A 23,982-nucleotide genomic window follows, 5' to 3' on the forward strand; every position below is an offset into this window, starting at 1 on the left:
ACTCTGGGAATATAAACTAGGTTTGGGGATCCCCTGAATTGGAATGAATAAAGTTTTAAAATATTCATTTATGTTTTATTTCCATGTCATTGTGTGTCTTGTGATGAGAAAAATATTTGCTGCTGATTTAGAATTCCTGAATGCTCTTATAAAAATTTAATTCCACCCATATTAACTAGGCTTTCAAGTCTTTTTGAGAGGGGCTGTTTTCTTCCAATAGGTTGCTAGAGGGGAAACCTGTTAGCCTAAGAGAATTGTTGGATGCAAGTTTAATAGGGAAGGTGAACTCAGACCACCACTGGGGGATGCCGCATTGATTTAAATTTTAAAAGAGCCTGTGTTTTATGAAAGTAAAGAAATAGGTTAACAGTCCCCGAGACAAGAATGGAAAACATTATCAGGACCTATACCACACATATACATTTAAAGTATCACTCAGCCTGGTCAACATGGTGAGGGCCTGTCTCTACAAAAATTTAAATCTTAGCCAGGCATGGCAGCACGTGCCTGTGGTCCCAGGTTGAGGCGGGAGGCTCACTTGAGCCCAGGAGGTCAAGGCTGCAGTGAGCTATGACTGCGCCACTGCACTCCAGCTTGGGTGACAGAGTGAGAATCTGTCTCAAAAAAAAAAAATAAATAAATAAATCACTACCTCTGTATAGCACCTAACAGTATTTTTAAACAATCATACAGGAGGGGCATCTGGAGCCATGAACTATCATTACGGATACATTTACCCTTTGACCCAGCAGTCCTGTTTCTGGGAATCTTTACTGCAGATACACCCGCACATGTGATGAAATGACATTTGCTCACAATTATCATCGAAGCTTTGTAACACCAGAGTGTTGGAAGCCGCCAAGTGGCCATCAGTCAATAAGGGACTGGTTAAAGGAGTGATGATGTGTATCTACAGTGGAACGCTATGCAGCTGTTGAAGAGAATGATAAAAATCTGTGTTTCTGGCCAGGCATGGTGGCTCACGCCTGTAATGCCAGCACTGTAGGAAACCAAGGTGGGCAGATCACTTGAGGTCGGGAGTTCGAGACCAGCCTGACCAACATGGTGAAAGCCCATCTATACTGATAACACAAAAATTAGCTGGGAGTGGTGGCACAAGCCTGTAATCCCAGCTACTCGGGAGGCTGAGGCAGGAGAACTGCTTGAACCCAGGGGGTGGAGGTTGCACTGAGCCGAGATTGAGCTACTCCAGCCTGGGCGACAGAGCGAGACTCTGTCTCGAAAAAAAAAAAGTGTTTTGAAATGGGAAGATTTCTAGGTACATTAACCAGTACAAAACGCAAGGTGAAAAACAGTGAAACAGTGCATGGAGTATGCTGCCCTTTGTATTAGAAAACTGGATGGCTGGGCGCAGTGGCTAACACCTATAATCTCACTGGGAGGCCGAGACGGGTGGGTCATGAGGTCAAGAGATTGAGACTATCCTGGCCAACATGGTGAAACCTTGTGTCTACTAAAAATACAAAAATTAGCTGGGTGTGGTGGTGCGAGCCTGTAGTCCCAGCTACTTGGGAGGCTGAGGCAGGAGAATTGCTTGAACCCAGGAGGCAGAGGTTGCAGTGAGCCAAGATTGTGCCACTGCATTCCAGCCTGGTGACAGAGCAAGACTCCATCTCGAAAGATGGACATATGAACATATGTAGGTGAATTTACTTATATTTGCATCAAGAAACACTTAGAAGGATAAACAAGTTGTAATAAAATGCTCTTCTGTCTGAGGCACAGGGGAAGGGAGTGATTGGGAATAGGTGTTGGAATGTCTCCTTTGCATGGGTCTTTTATGGATTGTGTTGACCTTTGAATCATGTAGAAAAGCAGGTCAGCAACCAGCAAAGCAAATCAGCCAGGAATGCCTTTGACTTTGAACGAGGCTAAGAGCAGGTGGTGGAGAGCGAAGGTGGTTGACTGCATTTCTTAGCTCAGAAGCAAAGTCAGTGCATTCATTCATTCATTCATTCAATCAGCAAATGCATACTGAGCCTCTCCCATACACCGTCTGCTGTTGCACATGCCGAGGATACAGCTGTCAACAGAAGCATTAAGGTCCAAGCTTTCCCGGAGCTGACATTCTTGAGGGGGGCAAACACATGATAAAAAGGTGATTAGTGAGGAAGAGAAGGCTCATGCGGCAGGACCTAGAGAGGAAGCCGAGAGGAGTCCATGCTGAAGCCAGAGTCCCGTTCATTGCTGATACATATTCCTATGTGTCCATCATGCATTTGCAAACAGTATTTTTTAAATTTTATTTTTTAAAGACAGGGTCTTGCACTGTCACCCAGGCTGGAGTGCAGTAGCACGATCATACCTCACTACAGCCTCTACCTCCTGGCCTCAAGTGATCCTCCCACCTCAGCCTTCCAAGTAGCTGGAACTAAAGGTGTGTGCTGTCATGCCCAACTAATTTTATTGTTGCTATTAATATTTTTTGTAGAAATGAGGTCTCACTGTGTTGTTGCCCAGCTGGTCTCTTGAACTCCTGGCCTCAAGCGATCCTCCTGCCTCGGCCTCCTGAAGTGTCAGGATTACAGCTGTGAGTCACTGCGCCTGGCCCTATGAACAATATTTGCACCTAGGATAATAAAGTGGTGTAAAATCTTACATTTAATCTTTTGCTACAGCAGTCAGGATTACATTTTATCATCATATCATTATCACTTCAGATAAGTTTGTTTGTTTGTTTGTTCCTTCCTTTCCTTTTTTTTTTTTTTTTTTTTGAGTCGAAATCTTGCTCTGTTGCCCAGGCTGGAGTGCAGTGGTGTGAGCTCAGTTTACTGCAACCTCTGCCTCCCGAGTTCAAGTGATTCTCCTGCTTCAGCCTCCTGAGTAGCTGGGATTACAGGGATGCGCCACCACGTGTGGCTAATTTTTGTATTTTTAGTAGAGACGGGGTTTCGCCATGTTGGCCAGGCTGGTCTCAAACTCCTGACCTAAGGCGATCCACCTGCCTTGGCCTCCCAAAGTGCTGGGATTACAGGCGTGAGCCACGGTGCTGGGCCAGGATTATATTTTATCATAATATAATTATCACTTCACATAAGTTTCAAATTAAAAAAAACACGTTATGGCAGGTGACTGTGCGCCAGTCCACTACTATGTTGGTGGAACACTGGAATTTAGTTGAATAAATAAAAAGTGGATTTGACCATGATAGTTTGCTTTCACAACAGTCAGGTTATTCTGGGGTTAATGTTATCTAAATGATTTGTGACTATAACCATAGATTATTAGGTGATGAGACATTACTGTGACGAGTCTGGTTTTTTTTTCTATTCAGTAGTTTAAAAAAATTCCTCTTTACTGTGATATATTAGCTACAGAAAATTGAAAAAAACCCACGCATACACTCAGATAAATCACATAGCCCTCATATTCCATACGTCTTCATGACAGTCATTCTCTGAGAATCCCAGGGCAATAGCTCCACAGTAGATAATGTAGATATTTGAAACATATTTCTCTTGTGTTTATTTATTTATATTTTCTCTTCCTTGTCTTTTTAGTGGCAGAGTTATCTGTCATAGTTTCTAAATTCGATGAAAGATTAATGGGGTTATTTTTAAAATTTTTACGATGAAATGATTAGTTTGCAAGAGAGATTTTTCTCTGTCTCTTTGGGTTCAATTAAATGTTGGTGAAACTTGAGAAATAATGAGGAACATGGATCAAAGCTGTGGGGAAAGGCAATGTTATTGCTTCCAGCATCTCTAGGTCTGCAACAGCAAGAGTTAAGTTTTGCTCAGAGAATGAAGGAAAAATAACACAGACTGGGCAGCCAGATTTGCGAGTCTGGGCTTTTCCTGACAACCAGTGCAGACTATAGCTCCATCTGACATGGAACCAGCATATTCACAAGCATTGCTAGATCTGTGATCTAGTTATGAAAACACCAGAAATCAGCTTTGTTTTCAGGGTGAAAAAAATGCAAAGTCATACAGATTCTTATTTCCTAATCATGATAAACTCCACTCTATGGTATATTAAGGAAAAGCTCCAGGAGTCGCAGACATCCTCTGTCATTCTAGGAAAAGCACAAAAAGGTGGTAATGAAAGCTTGTTGTATTTCCTATTTCTCTATTCTTTTTTTTTTTGAAGAGATGGGGTTCCACTTTCTTGCCCAGTCTGGAGTGCAGTGGTGTGATCATATCTCCCTGCAGCCTTGAACTCCTGGGCTCAAGCGATCCTCCTGCCTCAGCCTCCCAAGTAGTTGGGACTACAGGTCTGTACTGCCATGCCTAGCTTATTTTATTTTATTTATTTATTTATTTAGAAACAGTCTTGCACTGTCACCCTGGCTGGAATGCAATAGTGCGATCTCAGCTCACTGCATCCTCCTCCTCCCGGGTTCAAGCAATTCTCCTGCCTCAGCTTCCTGAGTAGCTGGTACTACAGGTGCCTGCCACCACGCCTGGCTAATTTTTTGTATTTTTAGTAGAGATGGGGTCTCACTTTGTTGACTAGGCTGGTCTTGAACTCCTGACCTCATGATCCACCCACCTCGGCCTCCCAAAGTGCTGGGATTACAGGTGTGAGCCACTGCACCCAACCCTATTTTATTTTTAATTTTTGTAGAGATGGAGTTTTGCTATGTTGCCCAGGCTCGTCTTGAACTCCTGACTTCAAGTAATCCTCCCACCTCAGCCTCCCAAAGTGCTGGGATTACAGGTGTGAGCCAGCACTCCTGGCCTCCCAATTCTTAATTGCTTAAAAGGGTTGGACTCTCTTTGAGGACTAGCTGATTCAGAGCTTTGTCAGATCTGTCCTCTTAGAATCTCAGGGTGGACTTGGGAGGATGTGATCTTTGCTTCCTAGTAGATAAAGGAAAAAAGTAGGTAGCGACTGCAGAAGGACCTCCACTCTGTCTCCTCAATTCACCTTACAGGAAGCTTGGACGGCATCTCTGGGGCTGGCCAGGGGAGTTGCTGCAGCCAGCCTGTGAGGACAGGATCGTCCACATCCACCATTGCTGCGAGAGTGAGACAACCCTGCCAGAGCAGGTTTGATTTGCCGTAAGCAGCTGTGCTCAAGGATGTAGAAAGGCACCTGGCCACTCTGAGGATACATGTTCGGTGCTCTGCGTGTTGTGTTATCTTTCTGAATTTACTTTCTAGGTGGGAAATAAGAATAGGGTAGCAAAAGTAAGAAAGGACGAAGGGCAGTTGGGTAGGAGTCGTCTGATTCTTTAATGGTTTTTACTATTTGGGGTAGCAGTTTAAAGAAGAGATGCTTTTGGCCGGGCGCAGTGGCTCACGCCTGTAATCCCAGCACCTTGGGAAGCCGAGGTGGGTGGGTCGCGAGGTTAAGAGATCGAGACTATCTTGAACAACATGGTGAAACCCCGTCCCTACTAAAAATACAAAAATTAGCTGGGTGTGGTGGCATGCACCTGCAGTCCCAGCTACTCGGGAGGCTGAGGCGGGAGAATTGCTTGAACCCGGGAGGTGGAGGTTGCAGTGAGCTGAGATCATGCTGTTGCAATCCAGCCTGGTGACAGAGCGAGGCTTCATCTCAAAAAAAAAAAAAAAAAAAAAAAAAAGAAGCTTTCAAAGTAAGAATACCCAAAAGTAACCCAACAGTGGTGGAAATATTTCACAGTTATTTTTAGGTGTTCTTCTATGATGGTAGCCAAGGTACCTCTTAGAGTAGATGTCTTGAGTGGAGACCGTATTGTTTTGCCACTTATCTTTGGAGGAGGAAGTTTGTTGCTCATCACAGAAACCAAACACTGTTTTTCTTGGGAACTGTTCCCTGTTCTCTGAAACAATGAACACGCTTCTCTCAGATCCACTTCACCAGAATATTCCCACCCAGCGCTTCTTACATCTTATACCAAGACCCTTATCTCCCTTGCGACTTAACGAAAGAATGAGTGTATGCTCCCAAGAGTTTTAGTGTTCTATCAAAGTCCAAATTCTGTTAATTTAATGAAGAATTCATTTATTTTTCATTACTAAATGGATAATTTTAATTTCTGGCCTATTAAGAGTTTTTTTGTTTTTTTTTTTTTAGACAGAGTCTCCCCCTCTGTTGCCAGGCTGGAGTGCAGTGGCGTGATCTTGGCTCAGTGCAACCTTCGCCTCCCAGGTTCAAGCAATTCTCCTGCCTTAGCCTCCCAAGTAACTGGGACTACAGGCATGTGCCACCATGGCCAGCTAATGTTTGTATTTTTAGTACAGACAGGGTTTCACCATGTTAGCCAGGATGGTCTCCGTCTCTTGACCTTGTGATCCACCCGCCCTGGCCTCCCAAAGTGCTGGGATTACAGGCGTGAGCTGCTGTGCCTGGCCAAGAATTATTTTTTTGAGTAAATGGTTATAAGCATTGGACCATATTTGTGAGGGTCTCAAGACCATCTAACAGAATTGTTGTAAAATATGACAGTAGCAGGAACAACTACAAAAAAGAGAGCTGATATTTGTTTATTGCTCTGTGTAGTATGCATTATTAAACATGAGAAGGGTCAAAGTTCAGATGTGACATACCTAATGGGCTGATATGAGTTGTGGAGCTCTCATTCTCTTTTTTGTTTAGAGTTGGGTTCTTGCTCTGTTGCCCAGGCTGGAGTGCAGTGGCATGGTCATAGCCCACTGCAGCCTTGACCTCCTGGGCTCAAGCAATCCTCCCATCTCAGCTCCTGCCCCGAGTAGCTGGGACTACAGGCATGTACCACCATGCCCAGCTTTTGAGCTCTTATTTCTAACCCGTTAAGGTAATGGAGTCCTCTGCAGTGAAGTGGTGTTAGTGAGAATAGCTTGCAGGGCAGAGCTTAGCGGCATAGACAGAGAGCACTCTATCTGGGCTGGAAGAAAAAATGAGCATATGCCAGAGAATAAACATCTTTTGTCAAAATTCTGTTGGGCAGCCAGCAGCTGGCACTCATGTCTAGAGTCCAAGACCGATAACAGCAAACTTATTTTCTATTTGGCTTAGAGAATGAAAATAAGCTCTAAGAGTTTTTTGTTTGTTTGTTTGTTTGTTTCCTCCTGAAATGGAATCTTGCTCTGTCGTTCAGGCAGGAGAGCAATGGCATGATCTTGGCTCACTGCAACCTCTGCCTCCCGGGTTCAAGCGATTCTCCTGCTTCAGCCTCTTGAGTAGCTGAGATTAGAGGTGCACACCACCATACCTGGCTAATTTTTGTATTTTTAGTAGAGACGGGGTTTCACCATGTTGGCCAGGCTGGTCTCGAATTCACCCACCTCAGCCTCCCAAAGTGTTGGGATTACAGGTGTGAGCCATTGCCCTTGGCCAGCTGTAAGAGTTTTAAAAAAATTATGCATAAATATATCATAGGTTGGTACTTACCAGTATTTTAGTTGTTAGTAAATTTGGTGGTTTGTTTATAATGCAACAACTTATCTTTTCAAGTAAACATGAATTCATAATCTGCCAGCACATCTGTGTCTCTATTAGCCAGTTTTCTCACCTCTGAGATTACTGCTCTTTTGTTTTCACTACCAAGTTCTCGGTGCTTTTTTCTCACCTCTTGGTGAGTTGAGGGGGCTGATGTGTATCGCCCCCTGATATAGTTGGGCTTTATTTCCCCACCAGATCTCATCTTGAATTATAATCCCTATAAATACCCATAATCTGCAGGTCTCAAGGGAGAGACCAGGTGGAGGTAAATGAATCATGGGGGAGGTTTTCCCCATGCTGTTCTCGTGATAGTGAGTTCTCACTAGATCGGATGGTTTTATAAGTGTGTAGTAGCGTCTCCTGCGTTCCTTCTCCTTCCTGCCGCCTTGTGAAGAAGGTGCCTTGCTTCTCTTTCCGCCTTGCTTCCTTCCCCTTCCGCCATGATTGTAAGTTTCCCGAGGCCTCCCCAGGCATGCTGAACTGTGAGTCAGTTAAATCTCTTTCCTTTATAAATCACTCAGCCTCAGGCAGTTCTTTATAGCAGTATGAAAACGGACTAATACACCCCTGCTTAGCTGGGGTCTGAACACCTGGTTAAAATATATCTCAAAACAATAAATAAAAGCCCCTGGCTGTTTGTCCCCTCTTTGTCCCGTGGCTGTTGAATGACTAGGTAACAAATTAAATGGGACACTCTGCAGGCACCTAGCAGAGGCCTCGGCAGGTGGATCTTCCATCAGTTGGTATTTCCCCTCTCCTTCAGTAGCGCTTTTCCGATTGCCACAGAGCACTCCCAGGTGCAGAGAGTAGTCAGTAAACGAACCGGCCATCTCCAGAACTTTTGCAGACTCACGTTGAGCAAGGCTGATGCTCTCAGAAGGTGTACCATTTGATCTTGTGGCTTTACCTACTCTCCCCCACCACGTGTACTGTAATTTGAGAGTTTAGTGTTAGTGGCTGATGTCAGACAAGGCAGAAAAGAGTGGTCAAGGCCGGGCGCTGTGGCTCATGCCTGTAATCCCAGTACTTTGGGAGGCCGAGGCAGGCGGATCACAAGGTCAGGAGATTGAGACCATCCTGGCTAACACGGTGAAACCCCGTCTCTACTAAAAATACAAAAAATTAGCTGGGTGTGGTGGCAGGCACCTGTAGTCCCAGCTACTCAGGAGGTTGAGGCAGGAGAATGGCATGAACCCGGGAGGCGGAGCTTGCATTGAGCCGAGATCGTGCCACTGCACTCCAGCCTGGGCGACAGAGCGAGACTCCATCTTAAAAAAAAAAAAAAAGAGTGATCAAATTCATCCCAAATGTATTTTGTTGTATTTCATATTCTTCATATTTGAGCACTTAGGAACCATTCACAAGTCAATTCTCTGAAGCAGAACATCACATTCAACAGCACACACATTCCTCAGACGTTCTGGATATCGGGCAAGGAATAATCAGTCCCAAATTCCATTATGCCTTTCCAGTGGTCATGTTGAAATCTGATGAGAATGGCGGGTGAGAGCTTGGGTTTGTCCGTCACCCATAAAGCACGCAGTTTGTACATTTCAGTTACGTGCAGAGGTTTAATGGTAGATTTCTAATTGAAGGATAAGATAGTGGGGCAGCATTTCTTTACCAACTCTGATAAGCGAAAATAAAAGTCCTGTTCATCTGGGTGTTTCTGTCTCAGCCATTAATTATAGATAATCCCCAATTACCCCTGAATTCACAGAGTTTTGCATATAATTAAAATTCTCTGATAATTCAAAAATTCTACTTTGGTTGTTAATTTTTATTTCTATTGAGCCAATCTTATATTTTTTTTTATTTTATTTGTTGAGATGGAGTCTCACTCTTTCACCCAGGCTGGAGTGCAGCAGTGCGATCTCGGCTCACTGCAAGCTCTGCCTGCCAGGTTCAAACGATTTTCCTGCCTTAGCCTCCCGAGTAGCCCGGATTACAGGCGCCCACCACCACGCCTATCTAATTTTTGTATTTTTAGTAGAGATGGTGTTTCACCATGTTGGCCAGGCAGGTTTTGAACTCCTGACCTCAAGTGATCCACCCACCTTGGCCTCCCAAAGTGCTGGGATTACAGGTGTGAGCCCCTATGCCCAGCTGAGCCAATCTTATTTTTAACAAGCATCACAGAGGTAATGTTTTTAGCAACCACCTCGTATTTTATCCAGGTTGTTGCATTTAATCATCCCTTTGGTGCTGCAGTGTGGTATTACTCCACATTACAGATGAAGAGACAGAGGTTCTGGGGGGCTAAATGCAAAGTCATCTATTGAGTCATGAGCTGGACTGCTACTTCACCTAACTCGAGACCCATACTCTCTCTTTCTCTTTAGATTGCTGCCTGCCCACTGCTAGAAGCAGATAGGAGGAGGCCAGAAAAAGTCTGAAATGATCTTAAATCATCAATTTCTGAGTAACCAGGAATTGACAAATATTTGAGAGAGTTAGCCTCAGTTTCTTCATTTAAAAAATGAGGTTATGGCTGGATGCCGTGGCTGATGCTTATAATCCCAGCTACTTGGGAGGCTGAGGCAGGAAGATCTCTGTAGGCCAGGAGTTCGAGACTAGCCTGGGCAAGATAGTGAGACACCATCTCTAAAAAAATTTTTAGGAAGACCGAGGTGGGCATATCACGAGGTCAGGAGTTTGAGACCATCCTGGCTAACACGGTGAAACCCTGTGTCTACTAAAAATACAAAAAAATTAGCTGGATGTGGTGGCGAGCCCTTGTATTCCCAGCTGCTTGGGAGGCTGAGGCAAAAGAATGGTATGAACCTGGGAGGCAAAGCTTGCAGTGAGCCGAGATTGCACCACTGCCCTCCAGCCTGGGCGACAGAGCGAGATTCTGTCTCAAAACAAACAAACAAACAAAAATTTTTTAAAATTTAGCTGGGAGTGGTGGCACACGCCTATAGTCCTAGCTACTTGAGAGGCTAAGGCAGGAGAATTGCTTGAGACCAGGAATTGGAGGCTGCAGTGAACTATGATCATGCCACTACACTCCAGCCTGGGAGACAGGGCAAGACCCTGTCTCTGAATGTCTTTTTTTTAAGAAGTCAATAGGTTTTCCTAGGGGGAGGTGTTATTTGTAAGTAACAGATGAGATAATGCATTAAAAATACTTTGATAAGTGCCATCAGCAATAAATATGCCAAGGAAGATTGTCCCCCTTTCAAGCCTCTGACCTTGGGAAGGATCTGTGCCTGGGAAATGTGTCTTGGGAATGTTTTTTTATGGGAAGGTCGTGGCGGCAGCTACACAGGGCTTCTTACATGAGCTGAGAGCGACATCTGGTCCAGACAGATGACAGCTGCAAAATGAAGCAGGATGTTTCAGGGATTGTCGTAGCTGGGGCACATTTGCTTGTTTAAAATCTCTGGAACTTCCTGGCCAAAAGGCGTATAGGGTTTTGATGACTCATTTTGAAGCAAAGCAAGCACCCCAGGATGTTGCCCTCGAACTCAGGTTGAAATTTCGCCTCTCTTGGCCAGCTGAGAAACTTGTCATCAATACGTGGCCTGCAGAAGGAATGGGTAGATGCTGCCATGTGGAACGTGTAATAAATATTGTGACTTGGCAATGGGGTGTCTACTCTCATGTTTTCTTTTTTATTGACATGGAGTCTCACTCTGTCACCCTGGCTGGAGTGCAGTGGCGCAATCTTGGCTCACTGCAACCTCTGCCTCCCGGGTTCGAGCGATTGTCCTGCCTCATGCCCCTGATTAGCTGGGATTGCAGGTAGCTGCCACAATGCCTGGCTAATTCTTGTATTTTTAGTAAAGATGGGGTTTTGCCATGTTGGCCAGGCTGGCCTTGAACTCCTGGCCTCAAGTGATCCACCCACCTCGGTCTCCCAAAGTACTGGGATTATAAGCATGAGTCACTGCGCCCAGCCACTTTCATGTTTTCCTGACAGCTGGGACTGGGGTAACTTATGAATTGTGACTTGAGCCATATCAGCCTAAATAGAGCAGTTACTTAATGCATTTTCAAATGCACTGAATGTCAAAATATTTCACCTCTGATTAAAAAAAATGAAATTGTCAGTTATGCCAGGTCTACCTAGAATAGGTGACTTTTCTCTCATCAACACTCATTTTATGAGAGCGTTAGCAGAGATACACTTCATAATGCTTGGCATAGCACATTGTAGGGATGGCATATGTATTTGTTGAATAAATGGGCTGCAGAAGCACCTGCAAAACCCAGGCTGGGTTTGTATAACCATTTGTAGGTAGGATTATCTCTTGATTGGTCTTTGTTCACGTGAGGTTTACAACATATATTCTTTAGGTTTTTTAAATGGAATTTTTTATTGACATAATTGTGGATTTGCATGAAGTTGTCAGGAATAATAGAGATAGCTGCGTACCCTTTATCCAGTTTCCCCCAATGGTAAATCTTACAAGTTTACAGTACAATATCATAATCAGGATATTGAAATTGATAACAGTTCATTCATACGAGCTACTGATTTTATGCAAATATGCTTTTTAATTTTTATGTTTTGAGACAGGGTCTCACTCTGTCACCCAGGCTAGAGGGCAGTGGTGCCATCATAGCGCATTGCAGCCTCGACCTCCTGGGCTCAAGTGATCCTCCCGCCTCAGCTTCCCGAGTAGCTGGGACTACAGGTGCTTAACACTACATCCAGCTATTTTTTTTGTATTTTCTGTAAAGACAGGTCTTCATTCTGTTGCCCAGGCTAGCTCATCTCAAACTCTTGGGCTCAAGCAATCTGCCTGCCTTACCTTCCCAAAGTTCTGGCATTACAGCCATGAGCCACTGAGCCCGGCCTCAAATATGGTTTTTAAAAGCAATTTTAAAGTGGTGAAGTATGATTGGAGAAAATAAAAGCCGTGTTGTGGACCTCAGGGGCGGAGGTGGAACTAGAACTTTCTGGGCATTTGTTGGGATGCAGCTGGTTCCCAGGTGCAGAGGAGAGGTGAGTTTGGAATGATTGGGGTGTCCCTAGTAGGGGAGGAAAGGTTGTCCTGGAGTGGCATGGCATGGACTGTAGTAAAAAGACTCCTTCACAGCCCCACACAGGAGCACTGCCTGTGCTCTCTGGGGAGGGGCCAGCCCTCTGGTGGGGGCCCTTTGTGCCTATAACCCCCCATGACCCTAACCCTCCAGCCCATGTGATGGGTGGATGTGGAGTAGTTTAGGTTTGTCAGGGGCTCTAAGTCTGATCTGCACCCAAATCCCTGACCACACCTTCCCCCTTCGGAACTAGAATTTCCAGAAGGTTTGAGAAGAATTAGCCTCTGTCTTTGTCATCCTTTCCTTTCATGGGGTTGTTTTTCTTATTGGATTCAGGCAAGCAAATAATTAGGTCTTGGAGGGCCGGGGGTGCTTCTTTTTATTCATTATTTAGCAGCCTCTTTCTGGTCCCAAATCTCATCTGCCGTCAGCAGTCCACATAGCGTCCTGCCCGGGCAAGGTGGGGGATTCACATGGGTGGAAATCAAGTGAACGGCTTCACAGGGAGAGATTCTGAGGGGATGGAGACCTGTAGCTCCCCGGATAAAGAGGAAATGGGGTGAGAAGAGGAGGGGGGCGATGCTGTGTAGGGCAAGGAGCCTGTTGTATTCTGGGACCCTTGAAGTCCATGCCTGCTGAGCTTAAAGGGTCTCCTCTGAATGGGAACATGGCCTTGTTTCTATTTAGGGAGAGAAAAGCCACCCAGCATTTCTATATTCTTGAATTAGACCCAGCATTCTAGGTTAGAAGGTAGAGGTTCCCCCACCCTCCTCCCGTTTTCGTATAGACTTAGAAAATATCTGGACTTCAGCCCATACAAGGTGCTCATGCAATTAACCCTTTCTTCCAAGCGAGGCCTTCCCTTGGAGGTGTGCAGATGGCAATATATTTATGGCTTCCACTGGGGCATAACCAAGGAAGGAGACATCTGCATCATATTCTCTTTCTGGGTTTGTCACGCTCCACCACAGTCGTGGCAAATAAACAACCCACCTGCCCCAGGAATTACTAATTCATAAACACATAACTACACAACTACAGCTTATGATGTGGAAACCTGGATAACTTACTTCCGGGAAAAGCTAATATCATAAAAAGCTTTTGTAGATGTGTTTATAGTACATTATTATTTCACAAGCTTTTAAGAATCCAGTTTTAAAATGTACACCTTCTGGAGAAAATGTTATATTTCACTTGGAGAACACTTTAGTGGAAATGACCCTTTCGAAGGATTTGGTAAATGCATGTGTTAAATTCATCTTTTCAGTCATTGTATATAATCAGTTCTTTCAGAACCTTTTTTCTTCCTGGCTGATTGTTTTTTTTCCTGTTGTCACTTTTTTGGTGTATTAGGGTACCGTTCTTCTTAAGTATGGAACACTTTCTCAGGGTATATCCTGCTAGTTATATAAATGGGAGAATACCAGACAGAAGGATAGTGAATATTTGCTTGATTGCTTTAGATTTTTCTTTGGATTTGAAGATATGTCTAAATGATTCTAAATGTTCACTTGTTAATAAACAACCAGATCGTTAGGTTTTTCAGATTGTCTCAAAAATGTCCATGATTATATAAATATAGCTAGCCTTGAGGTCTGCATTTGCCTCCTGGATTTTATAACAATTCTCTGTAATGCTTTTGAAAACTTTGACTTTCTAGATGGTATATTTAGGGCAGCTTTTTTAAATTTAGGAAAGTGTGCCATGCCATTCCTTTGTATGATATATAAAGACTTGACCAGGAGTATAAAAATCAACTCCAATCCCACCACTCAGAAATAACCACTGTGAGATTTTTGATGTATTTTCCAGGCCATTTTTGTGCATAGTTAACAGAATTGCTTTTGTATTGTATGCTGTTTCTTCCCTTTTCCACAGAGTGACATATCTTGGGCATTTACCCATATTGTAAATTTTTCGCTAAAATCTCTAAAATACTGTGTATGCTTCTTCTTCTTCTTCTTCTTCTTCTTCTTCTTCTTCTTTCTTCTTTCTTCTTCCTTCTTCTTCTTCTTTTTTTTTTTTCCCAACATGGAGTCTCGCTCTGTCACCCAGGCTGGAGTGCAGTGGCGTGATCTCTTCTCACTGCAACCTTTGCCTCCTGGGTTCAAGTGAGTCTGCTGCCTCAGCCTCCCGAGTGGCTGGAATTACTGGTGCCTGCCACGACACCCGGCTAATTTTTGTGTTTTTGGTAGAGATGGGGTTTCACCATGTTGGCCAGGCTGGTCTTGAACTCCTGGCCTCAAGGGATACACTCACCTCGGGCTCCCAAAGTGCTGGGATTACAGGCATGAGCCACCTTGCCTGGTCGTGTATGGTTTTTGAATCCCAAGAAACCGTGGCTTGAGGTGTGCTTATGGCCCAGTGTACTGCCACCACCTCTGTACTAAACCTAGCCACATTGTGTGTGTGTATGTGCGTGCGTGCGTGTGTGTATGTGTGTGTGTGTGGTGGGGCTCTGCTCCAGGAGCCCTGGTTGATTTGCCTTCTTTTTGTTAGAGCTCCATTATGACTTCCCCTCTTTCTTTTTTGCTCCTTTTCCTCCTTCCTCCCTTTGTGTCTTTTTCCCATATTATTTTCCTCCATGCTTTTTTCTAGTTCTACTTTCTTGTGTGCCTGTATCTGTACTGATCTGAAGCTTGAGGCTGAGTGGCCACTACTGGTGACTGATTCCCCCACCCCAGTGCACGTGTTCACTGCAGGCTGCAGGAAACAGGCTTTGTCCCACTTTCAAAGTGGGAATCAGCCCTGCTCTGGATCAGCCCCTGGTCTGGATCAATGTGTCTGGGTCCATGTGGGAGTGGCTTCCTCTATGGTTCTCTTTCATGTTTACCTTTGGTCATGAGACCCAACTGCTGTCTGTATTGACCGCTGACTGTAAACAGCACCTCGTTCAAGGTGGTGAACCTGTTTCTTAGTGGCCAGGGTGGGGCTGGCTGTGTACACATCAGGTGACCATGTGAACCGTGTCTGAGGTCCTTTGACTAGAGCTCAGCAGCCTAAAACCTGAGGAGGAACAGGGCAGGAGCTATCCAGGTTGCCAGGGCACTGGCCAAGGGCCCTTCAGCTCATTCCTTCCTGAGAATCAAGAAAGGCAGGACTAGAATGCCTGCCCCTTCACTCCCATCCCTCCTGGTTCTCCACCGAGCCCCCTGCCTGCAGAATGGATCTGATTTCTTCTTTTCCTGAGAGCACAATTTATTCCTTTCCTGCTAAGGAGAGACATGTTGAAAAAGCTGTCTCTGGCCAGGTGTGGTGGCTCATACCTGTAATCCCAGCACTTTGCGAAGCCGAGATGGGAGGATCGCTTGAGCTCAGGAGTTCAAGACCAGTCTGGGCAACATAGCGAGACTCTCTCTCTACAAAAAAATACAAAAAAATTAGCAGGGCTTGGTGGTGCACACCTGTTGTCCCAGCTACTTTGGAGGCTGAGGTGGGAGGATCACTTGAGCCCAGGAATTTGAGGCTGCATTCAGCTATGATTGCACCATTGCACTCCTTCCTGGGAGACAGAGTAAGACTCTGTCTCAAAAAAAAAAAAAAAAAAAAAGAAAAAAGGAAAAGCTGTCTCTGAGTTTGACTTGATTCCTGTTTAATCTGAGATGCGTCTACCCTTAACCTTCTCCTTTGTCGAGTTCACAGTCACCTGTAACTCTCTTTACTAAGGTGTGGGGACACGCTGAGATACAGCGATGCTCTGCCTTCAGTTCCTCCTTGCCTGTCTGTGTATTCATGTCTAAACTTATCACGAGCATGTATAGATTAGGCCTGGTGAGCTCTGTAGGCCTCAGATGGTCCATGTCCCACATTCTGCTTGCTCTTCCTCATGTGCCTTGAGCTTCTTTCCTTCCTGTGATTCAAAACCTTGCTCTGCTTCTTCTTCTTTGAACACATCCCTTCTCCCTCGATGCAGGGAGGCCTCGCTTGTTCGGTTGTTTCTTATTTTTTCCTCTCCCTTCATTCCTAGTCTCTGTCTCACTCTTTCAGTTTGGCACTCAATTCATTCAGCTGATTTTATTTTATTTTTTGAGATGGAGTCTTGCTCTGTCACCCAGACTGGAGTGCAGTGACATGATCTCGGCTCACTGTAACCGCCTCCTGGGTACAAGTGATTCTCCTGCCTCAGCCTCCTGAGTAGCTGGGATTACAGGCATGTGCCACCCCGCCCAGCTAATTTCTGTATTTTTAGTAGAGATGAGATTTCGCCACGTTGGCCAGGCTGGTCTCGAACTCCTGACCTCAGATAATCCACCCGCCTCGGCCTCCCAGAGTGCCGGGATTACAGGCATGAGCCACCGCGCCTGGCCTCATTCACTTGGCTGTTATTGATCATTTTCTATATGCAGGACCCTTAGCTTGAGGCTGCGAGTACAGGGATGAGTGGCTTAGTTCTTGCCTTGCAGGAACTTGCTGCTCCTTACCCAGGGAGCCAGGGAAGCTGAAATATCCAGGTAGGGATTGCTCTAAGGTGGCCAGGATGAGCAGAAACACAGAGGAAAGTGAGCGTATGCCTGATTGGAAGTCAGGAAAGCTGTAGGTGGTAAAGAGATGCCTCTTAGAGTTTGCTGGGCCAACGTGGGGCAGGAGGGGAGAGGGTACACCAGGTGGAAGCAGTGGTGGATGCAGAAGCTGCAGGCACAGACAGGTGTGGCATGCCAGGGCACAGGCCAGCAGCGATGTCATGTGGGAATCCAGGGGGAGAAGTTGCACTTGGAAAAAGTAGGCTGTGGCCACATCGTGAAGACCTTTGCCTATCAAAATCATAACAATAGTGAACTGAGGCTGGGTACGGTGGTGTAATTCCAGCTACTCGGAAGGCTGAGGCAGGAGAATTGCTTGAACTTGGGAGGTGGAAGTTGCAGTGAGCTGAGATCACACCACTGCACTCCAGCCTGGGTGACAGAGCGAGACTCTGACTCAAAAAGAAAAAAACTGTAACAATAATGAACCCTTTCATAGTCCTTATTATGTGCAAGGTATTGTCTGGTATTTTGTAGATATTAATTCACTCAATCCTTTTTTTTTTTTTTTTTTTTGAGATGGAGTCTCGCTCTGTCGTCCAGGCTGGAGTGCAGTGGTGCAATCTCGGCTCACTGCAAGCTCCGCCTCCCAGTTTCACGTCATTCTCCTGCCTCAGCCTCCCGAGTAGCTGGGACTACAGGCGCCCGCCACCGCGCCCAGCTAATTTTCTCTATTTTCAGTAGAGACGGGGTTTCACTGTGATAGCCAGGATGGTCTCGATCTCCTGACCTCGTGATCCACCTGCCTCAGCCTCCCAAAGTGCGGGGATTACAGGCATGAGCCACCATGCCCGGCCTAATTCACTCAATCCTTATAACAACTCTAAGAGGTAGGAACTGCTATTGTCTCCAGTTTACAGATGGAAAAACTGAGGCCAGAGAGGCTGAGATTTGTCTGAGGTCACCCGGCAGCAGGCCGTAGGGCCAGCTGCAAGCCCGGGAAGTCTACACTGGTGACTAGATGGCAGAGTCATAGCATGCATGTGTCTTTATGGTAGAATGGTGCACATTCCTTTGGGTATATACATAGTCATTTTATATGGGTCGAATTCATTTTAATCATCTTATAATGTGTGGTTCGGTGGCATTGGGTACATTCACATTATTGTGCAACCATCACCACCATCCATGTTTTGAACTCTTCCTATCTTGCAAAACTGACACTCTGCACCCGTTAAACAACAAGCCCCCCATTCCTCCTCTCCCCAGCACCTGGCAACCACCATTCTGCTTTCTGTCTCCACGAATTTGACTACTCTAGGGATCTCATATAAGTGGAGTCATACTGTATGTGTCCTTTGTGTCTGGTCTGTTTCACTTAGCGTAATGTCCTCAAGGTTTGTCCATGTTGTAACGTGGGTCAGGATTTCCTTCCCCATTAAGGCTGGGTAATATTCCACTGTCTGGCTGTACCACCTTTTGTTTATCCATTCCTCTATTCATGGGTACCCGGGTTGCTTCTACCTGCTGGCGACTGTGGGTAATGCTGTTGTGAACATGAGTGTACAAATATCTGTTTGAGACCCTTCCTGCAGTTCCTTTAGGTCTTCTGTGAGTTCTTCACCCCTCCTAGGTCTGAGTTTGGGAACTAGGATTAGTTCGTTGATGGACATGGAAGTTGCTTCCTTCTCCCCTTTTTTTGCTGCTATGTCACATGAATCATACTGTATACGATGTTAGAGATGGACTTCAGAGGGACTGTGTTCTGGAACTGGTTCTCCTCACTCTTGTGTTAAATAGGAACCACAGTGAACATATATCATGCTAGAGGTGATGGCTTCCTGAGTGATGGTGGCGCTAGAAGAGTTGAGAGGAGAGGGAGGAGCAGGGAAAGTGGTGATTTGAGTGCAGCTTAGGAAATAGACATTATGGGAATTCATCAGTTTGCACTAAATGCTGATACATGAGGAAGAGAGAAGTCTAGGCCGGGCGGGGTGGCTCATGCCTGTAATTCCAGCAGTTTGGGAGGCCGAGGGGGGCGGATCACGAGGTCAGGAGTTTGAGACCAGCCTGACCAACATGGTGAAACCCCGTCTCTACTAAATACAAAAATTAGCTGGGCATGGTGGCACGTGCCTATAATCCCAGCTACTCAGGAGGCTGGGGCAGGAGAATTGCTTGAACCTGGGAGGCGGAGGTTGCAGTGAGCCGAGATCATGCCACCGCACTCTAGCCTGGGCAACAGAACAAGACTCTCTTTCAAAAAAAAGAAGAAGTCTAGAGTGAATCCCAGATCTCTAGCTTGGGTGACTGGATGACCGTGAGCTAGGATGTCTGGAAAAGGGGGAGGGTGGGTTGAGAGACCACAGAGCGTGCATTTATTTTAGGGCTCCCCAGAACAGGAGAGGAAGCCCCGTGGGATCTACAGACGATCCGCAGGGTAAAGATAATTACAATGTGACTATAAAATGAAGCTGGAAAAATGAAATAAAGATACCGTATAATGAGTGTAAATTTAGATCCTTACTCAGCGAGGATCATTATATTTCCTTACAAAAATTTCTCTTATCCTGTCGGGATTTTTTTATTTCGGGAATCTGGAGTGGGGAGGGTCATATTTTCCTGGTTTGTTTCGAAGGTGACAGATGAAACTGGGAGGATAATTTGATATTAAATGTGATAAGTATTTCCACCTCTTTTCTTTCCCTACTTTGAACTTGAAGTTGGGATTAGTCATGGCAGCTTTTCTCTTACTAGCCCTTCATCATCTGGCCCCATAAGTCTCTTCTCAGCAGGCCTGCCCATCTGTACACTGGAGGAAACCCAGCTCTCCGTTCTCTCTGCTCCAGGTCCTGTTATGTGGGATTGGAGTGAAGCCCACAGTTAGAGGAGTGGCTGTTACGGGAAAGACAGTGAGTTTACTGGCAGATAACTTGCTCTTGCGGTGCTGTTGGAATATCCAGGCAGAGTTAAGTAGGCAGTTGGATGGAGAGGTCTGATGCCTAGGATGGACCTGAAGCTTGAGGGATTATGGAGTCATCGCCAATGCCCGGGGCATGGGATTGTCAGAAAGAATGCAAGTCACAAGAAGAAAAGTCCAGGCTAGGTGTGGTGGCTCACACCTGTAATCCCAGCACTTTGGGAGGCGGAGGCAGGCAGATCACTGGAGGTCAGGAGTTCGAGACCAGCCTGGCCAACATGGTGAAACCCCGTCTCTACTAAAAATACGAAAATTAACTGGGAGTAGTGGTGGACACCTGTAATGCCAGCTACTTGGGAGGCTGAGGCAGGAGAATGCTTGAACCTGGGAGGCGGAGATTGGAGTGAGCCAAGATCATGCCATTGCACTCCAGCCTGGGTGACAGAGCAAAACTCTGGCTCAAAAAAGCAGAAGATTGTCCTCTTTGTTGTCTACTCCTGTGTCCATCTGAGATGACTGGGGAAGACGAAAGGGACACGATTAGGAGGTGGAGTCTGCCCTGTAGTGTGGTCCCATTCTACTCTCTTCATAGGCACCACTGCAGACTCCAGAGCAGGAAGAACAGGATTTAGGTAGACAGGTGAAGGGGCTGGAAGAGACAGGACGACATGTGGTAGTCACATGGGCCAGGGAAGTGGAGCCCACAGAGGAGACTGTGGAGGGAGGGGCGGGCAGGCTGTTCAGATGAGAACCAGGGCCGACAATGTCTTGGAAGTCAAGGGGGAAGAACTTGAAGGCAGAGGGAGTGCTCACCTGTGCGATGCCAGAGGGGAAAGGTGATTGACAAACATCCACCGTATTTGGCTGTGGGGAAGCCCTTGTGACCTCTGCCATCGTTTCAGGCAGTGGTGGTGTTGGATCCCATGGAATCCCGTATGCTTTATTCCAGTCTTGTAGATGGGATTCTTTCAGCACATTCTCTCCTTAGTCTTGAATTCTAGATGCTGTCCATCTGGCTATTGTGCCTCTTTATATCACCTTTTCTTTTTTTCTTTCTTTCTTTTTTTTTTTTTTTGAGACAGAGTCTTGCTCTGTCACCCAGGCTGGGGTGCAGTGGTGTGATCTTGGCTCACTGCAAGCTCCGCCTCCCGGGTTCATGCCATTCTCCTGCCTCAGCCTCCTGAGTAGCTGGGACTACAGGTGCCCTCCACCACGCTCGGCTAATTTTTTTTTTGTATTTTTTTTGTAGAGATGGGGTTTCACCGTGTTAGCCAGGATGGTCTCGATCTCCTGACCTCGTGATCCACCTGCCTCGGCCTCTCAAAGTTCTGGGATTACAGGTGTGAGCCACTGTGCCCAACCTGTACTTATTTTTTGAGACAAGATCTCACTCTGTCACCCAGGCTAGAGTGTTGGTGTGATCATGGCTTACCGCAGCCCCAATCTCGTGGACTCAAGCAATTCTCCCACATCAGCCTCCTGAGTACCTGGGACTACGGACATGTACCACCATCCTGTCTAATTTTTTTTTTTTCTATTTTTTGTAGAGATAGTGTCTCTTTATGTTGACCAGGCTGGTCTCAAACTCCTGGCCCCAACCAGTCCCAGCATTTATAGGCATGAGCCACTGCCCCCGGCCTGTCCTTATTTTAACACTAATATGGGGTGCACTTTTATTTCCTGGAATTCCAAGTCCAAGGTACTTGAGGAGTCAGAGTTTGTGGGGATCTCTGTGGATCTTGAAACTTGGATCACAGGTAACCTGGACTGGTGGCCCCGAATCCTGAGGAACTGTGAGTTTCCTGTCTCTTGAGCACTGTGCAGTAGGATCTTAGCCTCTCTCTCCCACTCTCCTTTAAACTGCTTCCCTGTTACAGATTCCATCCTCCCTGCTGTTTCTGAGTTACTGCTGTTTGGTAAATCTGTTCCGCTGACATGAATGATAATAAGAGTCATCGCCACAGCGTCCTGAGCACCTGCAACGTTTAGGGCCCTCTACCAAGTGTTTGACGTATTTTTTCCTTTAATTCTTACAATAGCCTTGTGAGTTGCGTCCAATTAACTCTTTTTTATGAATGAGGGAACTGTGACTCAGAATCATTTTAGTAACTTTTTTGGGAGCCAGTGACTCTCAAACTTGAAGATGCATCATAGTGCCCTGTGGAGTATGTGAAAACGGCTGCTGGCCCCGCCCATAGCACTGCTAAGCCAGTGGGTCCTGATGATGCTGGAGAAGCTGCATTTTTTTTTCTTTTTTTTTTTGAGACGGAGTTTCACTTTTGTTGCCCAGGCTGGAGTGAGATGGCACAATCTTGGCTCACTGCAACCTCCGCCTCCCGGGTTCAAGCGATTCTCCTGCCTCAGCCTCCCGAGTAGCTGGGATTACAGGTGCACACCACCATGCCTGGCTAATTTTTTGTATTTAGTAGAGACGGGGTTTCACCATGTTGGTCAGGCTGGTCTCGAACTCCTGACTTCAGGTGATCCACCTGCCTCAGCCTCCCAAATTGCTGGGATTACAGGCGCCAGCCACCGAGCCCGGCCGAGAAGCTGCATTTCTAACAAGTTCCCTGGCAGTGCTGCTGCTGCCGCCGCTGCTGGAAGGACCATGCTTTGAGCAGCTCTGTGGTGAGTCTCCCACTCAGCCAAGGGGCAGGACAGGGACTCTCACCTGGGCTTGTCTCTCGCCCCACAGGTGTGCTCTGGCCTTTCGAGTATGTACAGCTCAGGAGCCCGCAGCAGAGGGAAGCCTGTCACTGCCCAGGAGGCACTGGTAGGTTCAGGAGAGCAGCTCTTCTTTCTTCTGGCTGGGATCCTGACATGCATGGGTGTACCAAGGCAAAGGGACGGGGCAGGAGGAGGAGCCGAGGGAGTGCATTGTCTACATAGAACTTAAAGCAACAATAAAATCCACTATAACGCAGTCTGCTGTTTATTATCACTCTGTGCCCACAGTTCTCAACAATGTCCTGGATACACGCTCTGCTTTCTGCCCCCCCAAATGCCACTGCCTGGCAGCCAAAGACTAAAAAAAGGCCTAAGCACCCCTTCGTTGTTGGGGCCCTGGTAAGCTCCAAATTCAGTGACCTTGTCTTCTGCTTCTTGTCTGTTTCCCACACATCTCTGGTCACTGGGTAGGGGCTTGGTCCACACCTGCTTGGCAGATCCTTCCTGTTTCCTCTAGTTGTTGATACCAAAGTAATCTAATTTAAAATACTTGGCCAGGCTCGGTGGCTCACAGCTGTAATCCCAGCACTTTGGGAGGCTGAGATGGGTGGTCAGGAGTTCGAGACCAGCCTGGCCAACTGAAATCTTGTCTCTACTAAAAATACAAAAATTAGCTGGTCGTGGTAGCACACGCCTGCAATCTCAGCTACTCGGGAGGCTGAGGCAGGAGAATCACTGGAACCCGGGAGGCAGAGGTTGCAGTGAGCCGAGATCGCGCCACTGCGCTCCAGACTGAGCGACAGAGCAAGACTCCATCTCAAAAAAAACAAAAAACAAAAAAAACCACTCAAGGAATAAACAAAATACTGTAGAGCCATATATTTGCTAGGTACCTCTAATAGCAATCCCTTTGATATCACTTGCTGTGTGTCAGTTAGGGTCTAACCACTTGGACTCAGATGATCTTGTTGAATTCTTGCAATAACCTCATGGGGTGAGTTCTCTTATTACCCCCATGTTACAGAGGAGGAAAGGGAGGAGCTCAGAGGTTAAGGGACTTGCCCAAGGTCATGTAGGTGATGAGCAGGCAGAACCAGGATCCCCACTAGGCTGCCTAGCCCCAGAGCCCATGCACCCAACTGCTAGGTTCCACCGCCTCTCAGGCATAGAGTTGATGCTTAATAAGTGCACATTGGATGGCCACATGGAAACATATAGGTATATGACATGCAACCATGAAACTGCCTTTGCAAAAATTGTAACAGTGAGAAAAAATAAGACAGTGAAAGAGATCTGATCTAACCAACCGCCATCTTGCCCTTAACCTCCAACAGCCCTTGTTCATTCCTGGGCTTGGGTCAAGCTAACTTGGGGGGAAATTTAGTTTATAGTTTAAATGATAATAGCCTTTCCTCCAAACTGAGCTGCTTTTATAAAACGAATGAAGGGCCACCAGATTAGGAGGATAAGAGGGGCCTGAATTCTGCTAAGATGTGGGCGTAATTAAATGGTTACCAGCCATTATTCCAGAGATCACAAGATTTGCAACTTCCCCAATTACTCCTGTAA

The 23,982-nt window shown here is 46.1% G+C and overlaps 1 protein-coding gene and 1 pseudogene across 6 annotated transcripts in view; both read left to right on the forward strand.

Moving 5' to 3' along the window:
* CAMK1D (calcium/calmodulin dependent protein kinase ID) overlaps window positions 1-23,982 on the forward strand; it is a 483,060-nt gene that overhangs the window by 108,689 nt on the left and 350,389 nt on the right. For 3 of the 6 annotated variants that reach the window (XM_063669556.1, XM_063669557.1, XM_063669555.1), the window contains exon 2: window positions 2,453-2,551. The exons of the other annotated variants lie outside the window; for them this stretch is intronic. In XM_063669556.1, the coding sequence (XP_063525626.1) occupies window positions 2,453-2,551 (99 nt within the window). The remainder of the gene's footprint in view (window positions 1-2,452; window positions 2,552-23,982) is intronic. 6 annotated transcript variants of the gene reach the window in all.
* Window positions 338-480, forward strand: LOC129007014 (U6atac minor spliceosomal RNA; annotated as a pseudogene).

Source organism: Pongo pygmaeus, chromosome 8 (assembly GCF_028885625.2).
Source record: "Pongo pygmaeus isolate AG05252 chromosome 8, NHGRI_mPonPyg2-v2.0_pri, whole genome shotgun sequence".
NCBI classification, from domain to species: domain Eukaryota; kingdom Metazoa; phylum Chordata; class Mammalia; order Primates; family Hominidae; genus Pongo; species Pongo pygmaeus.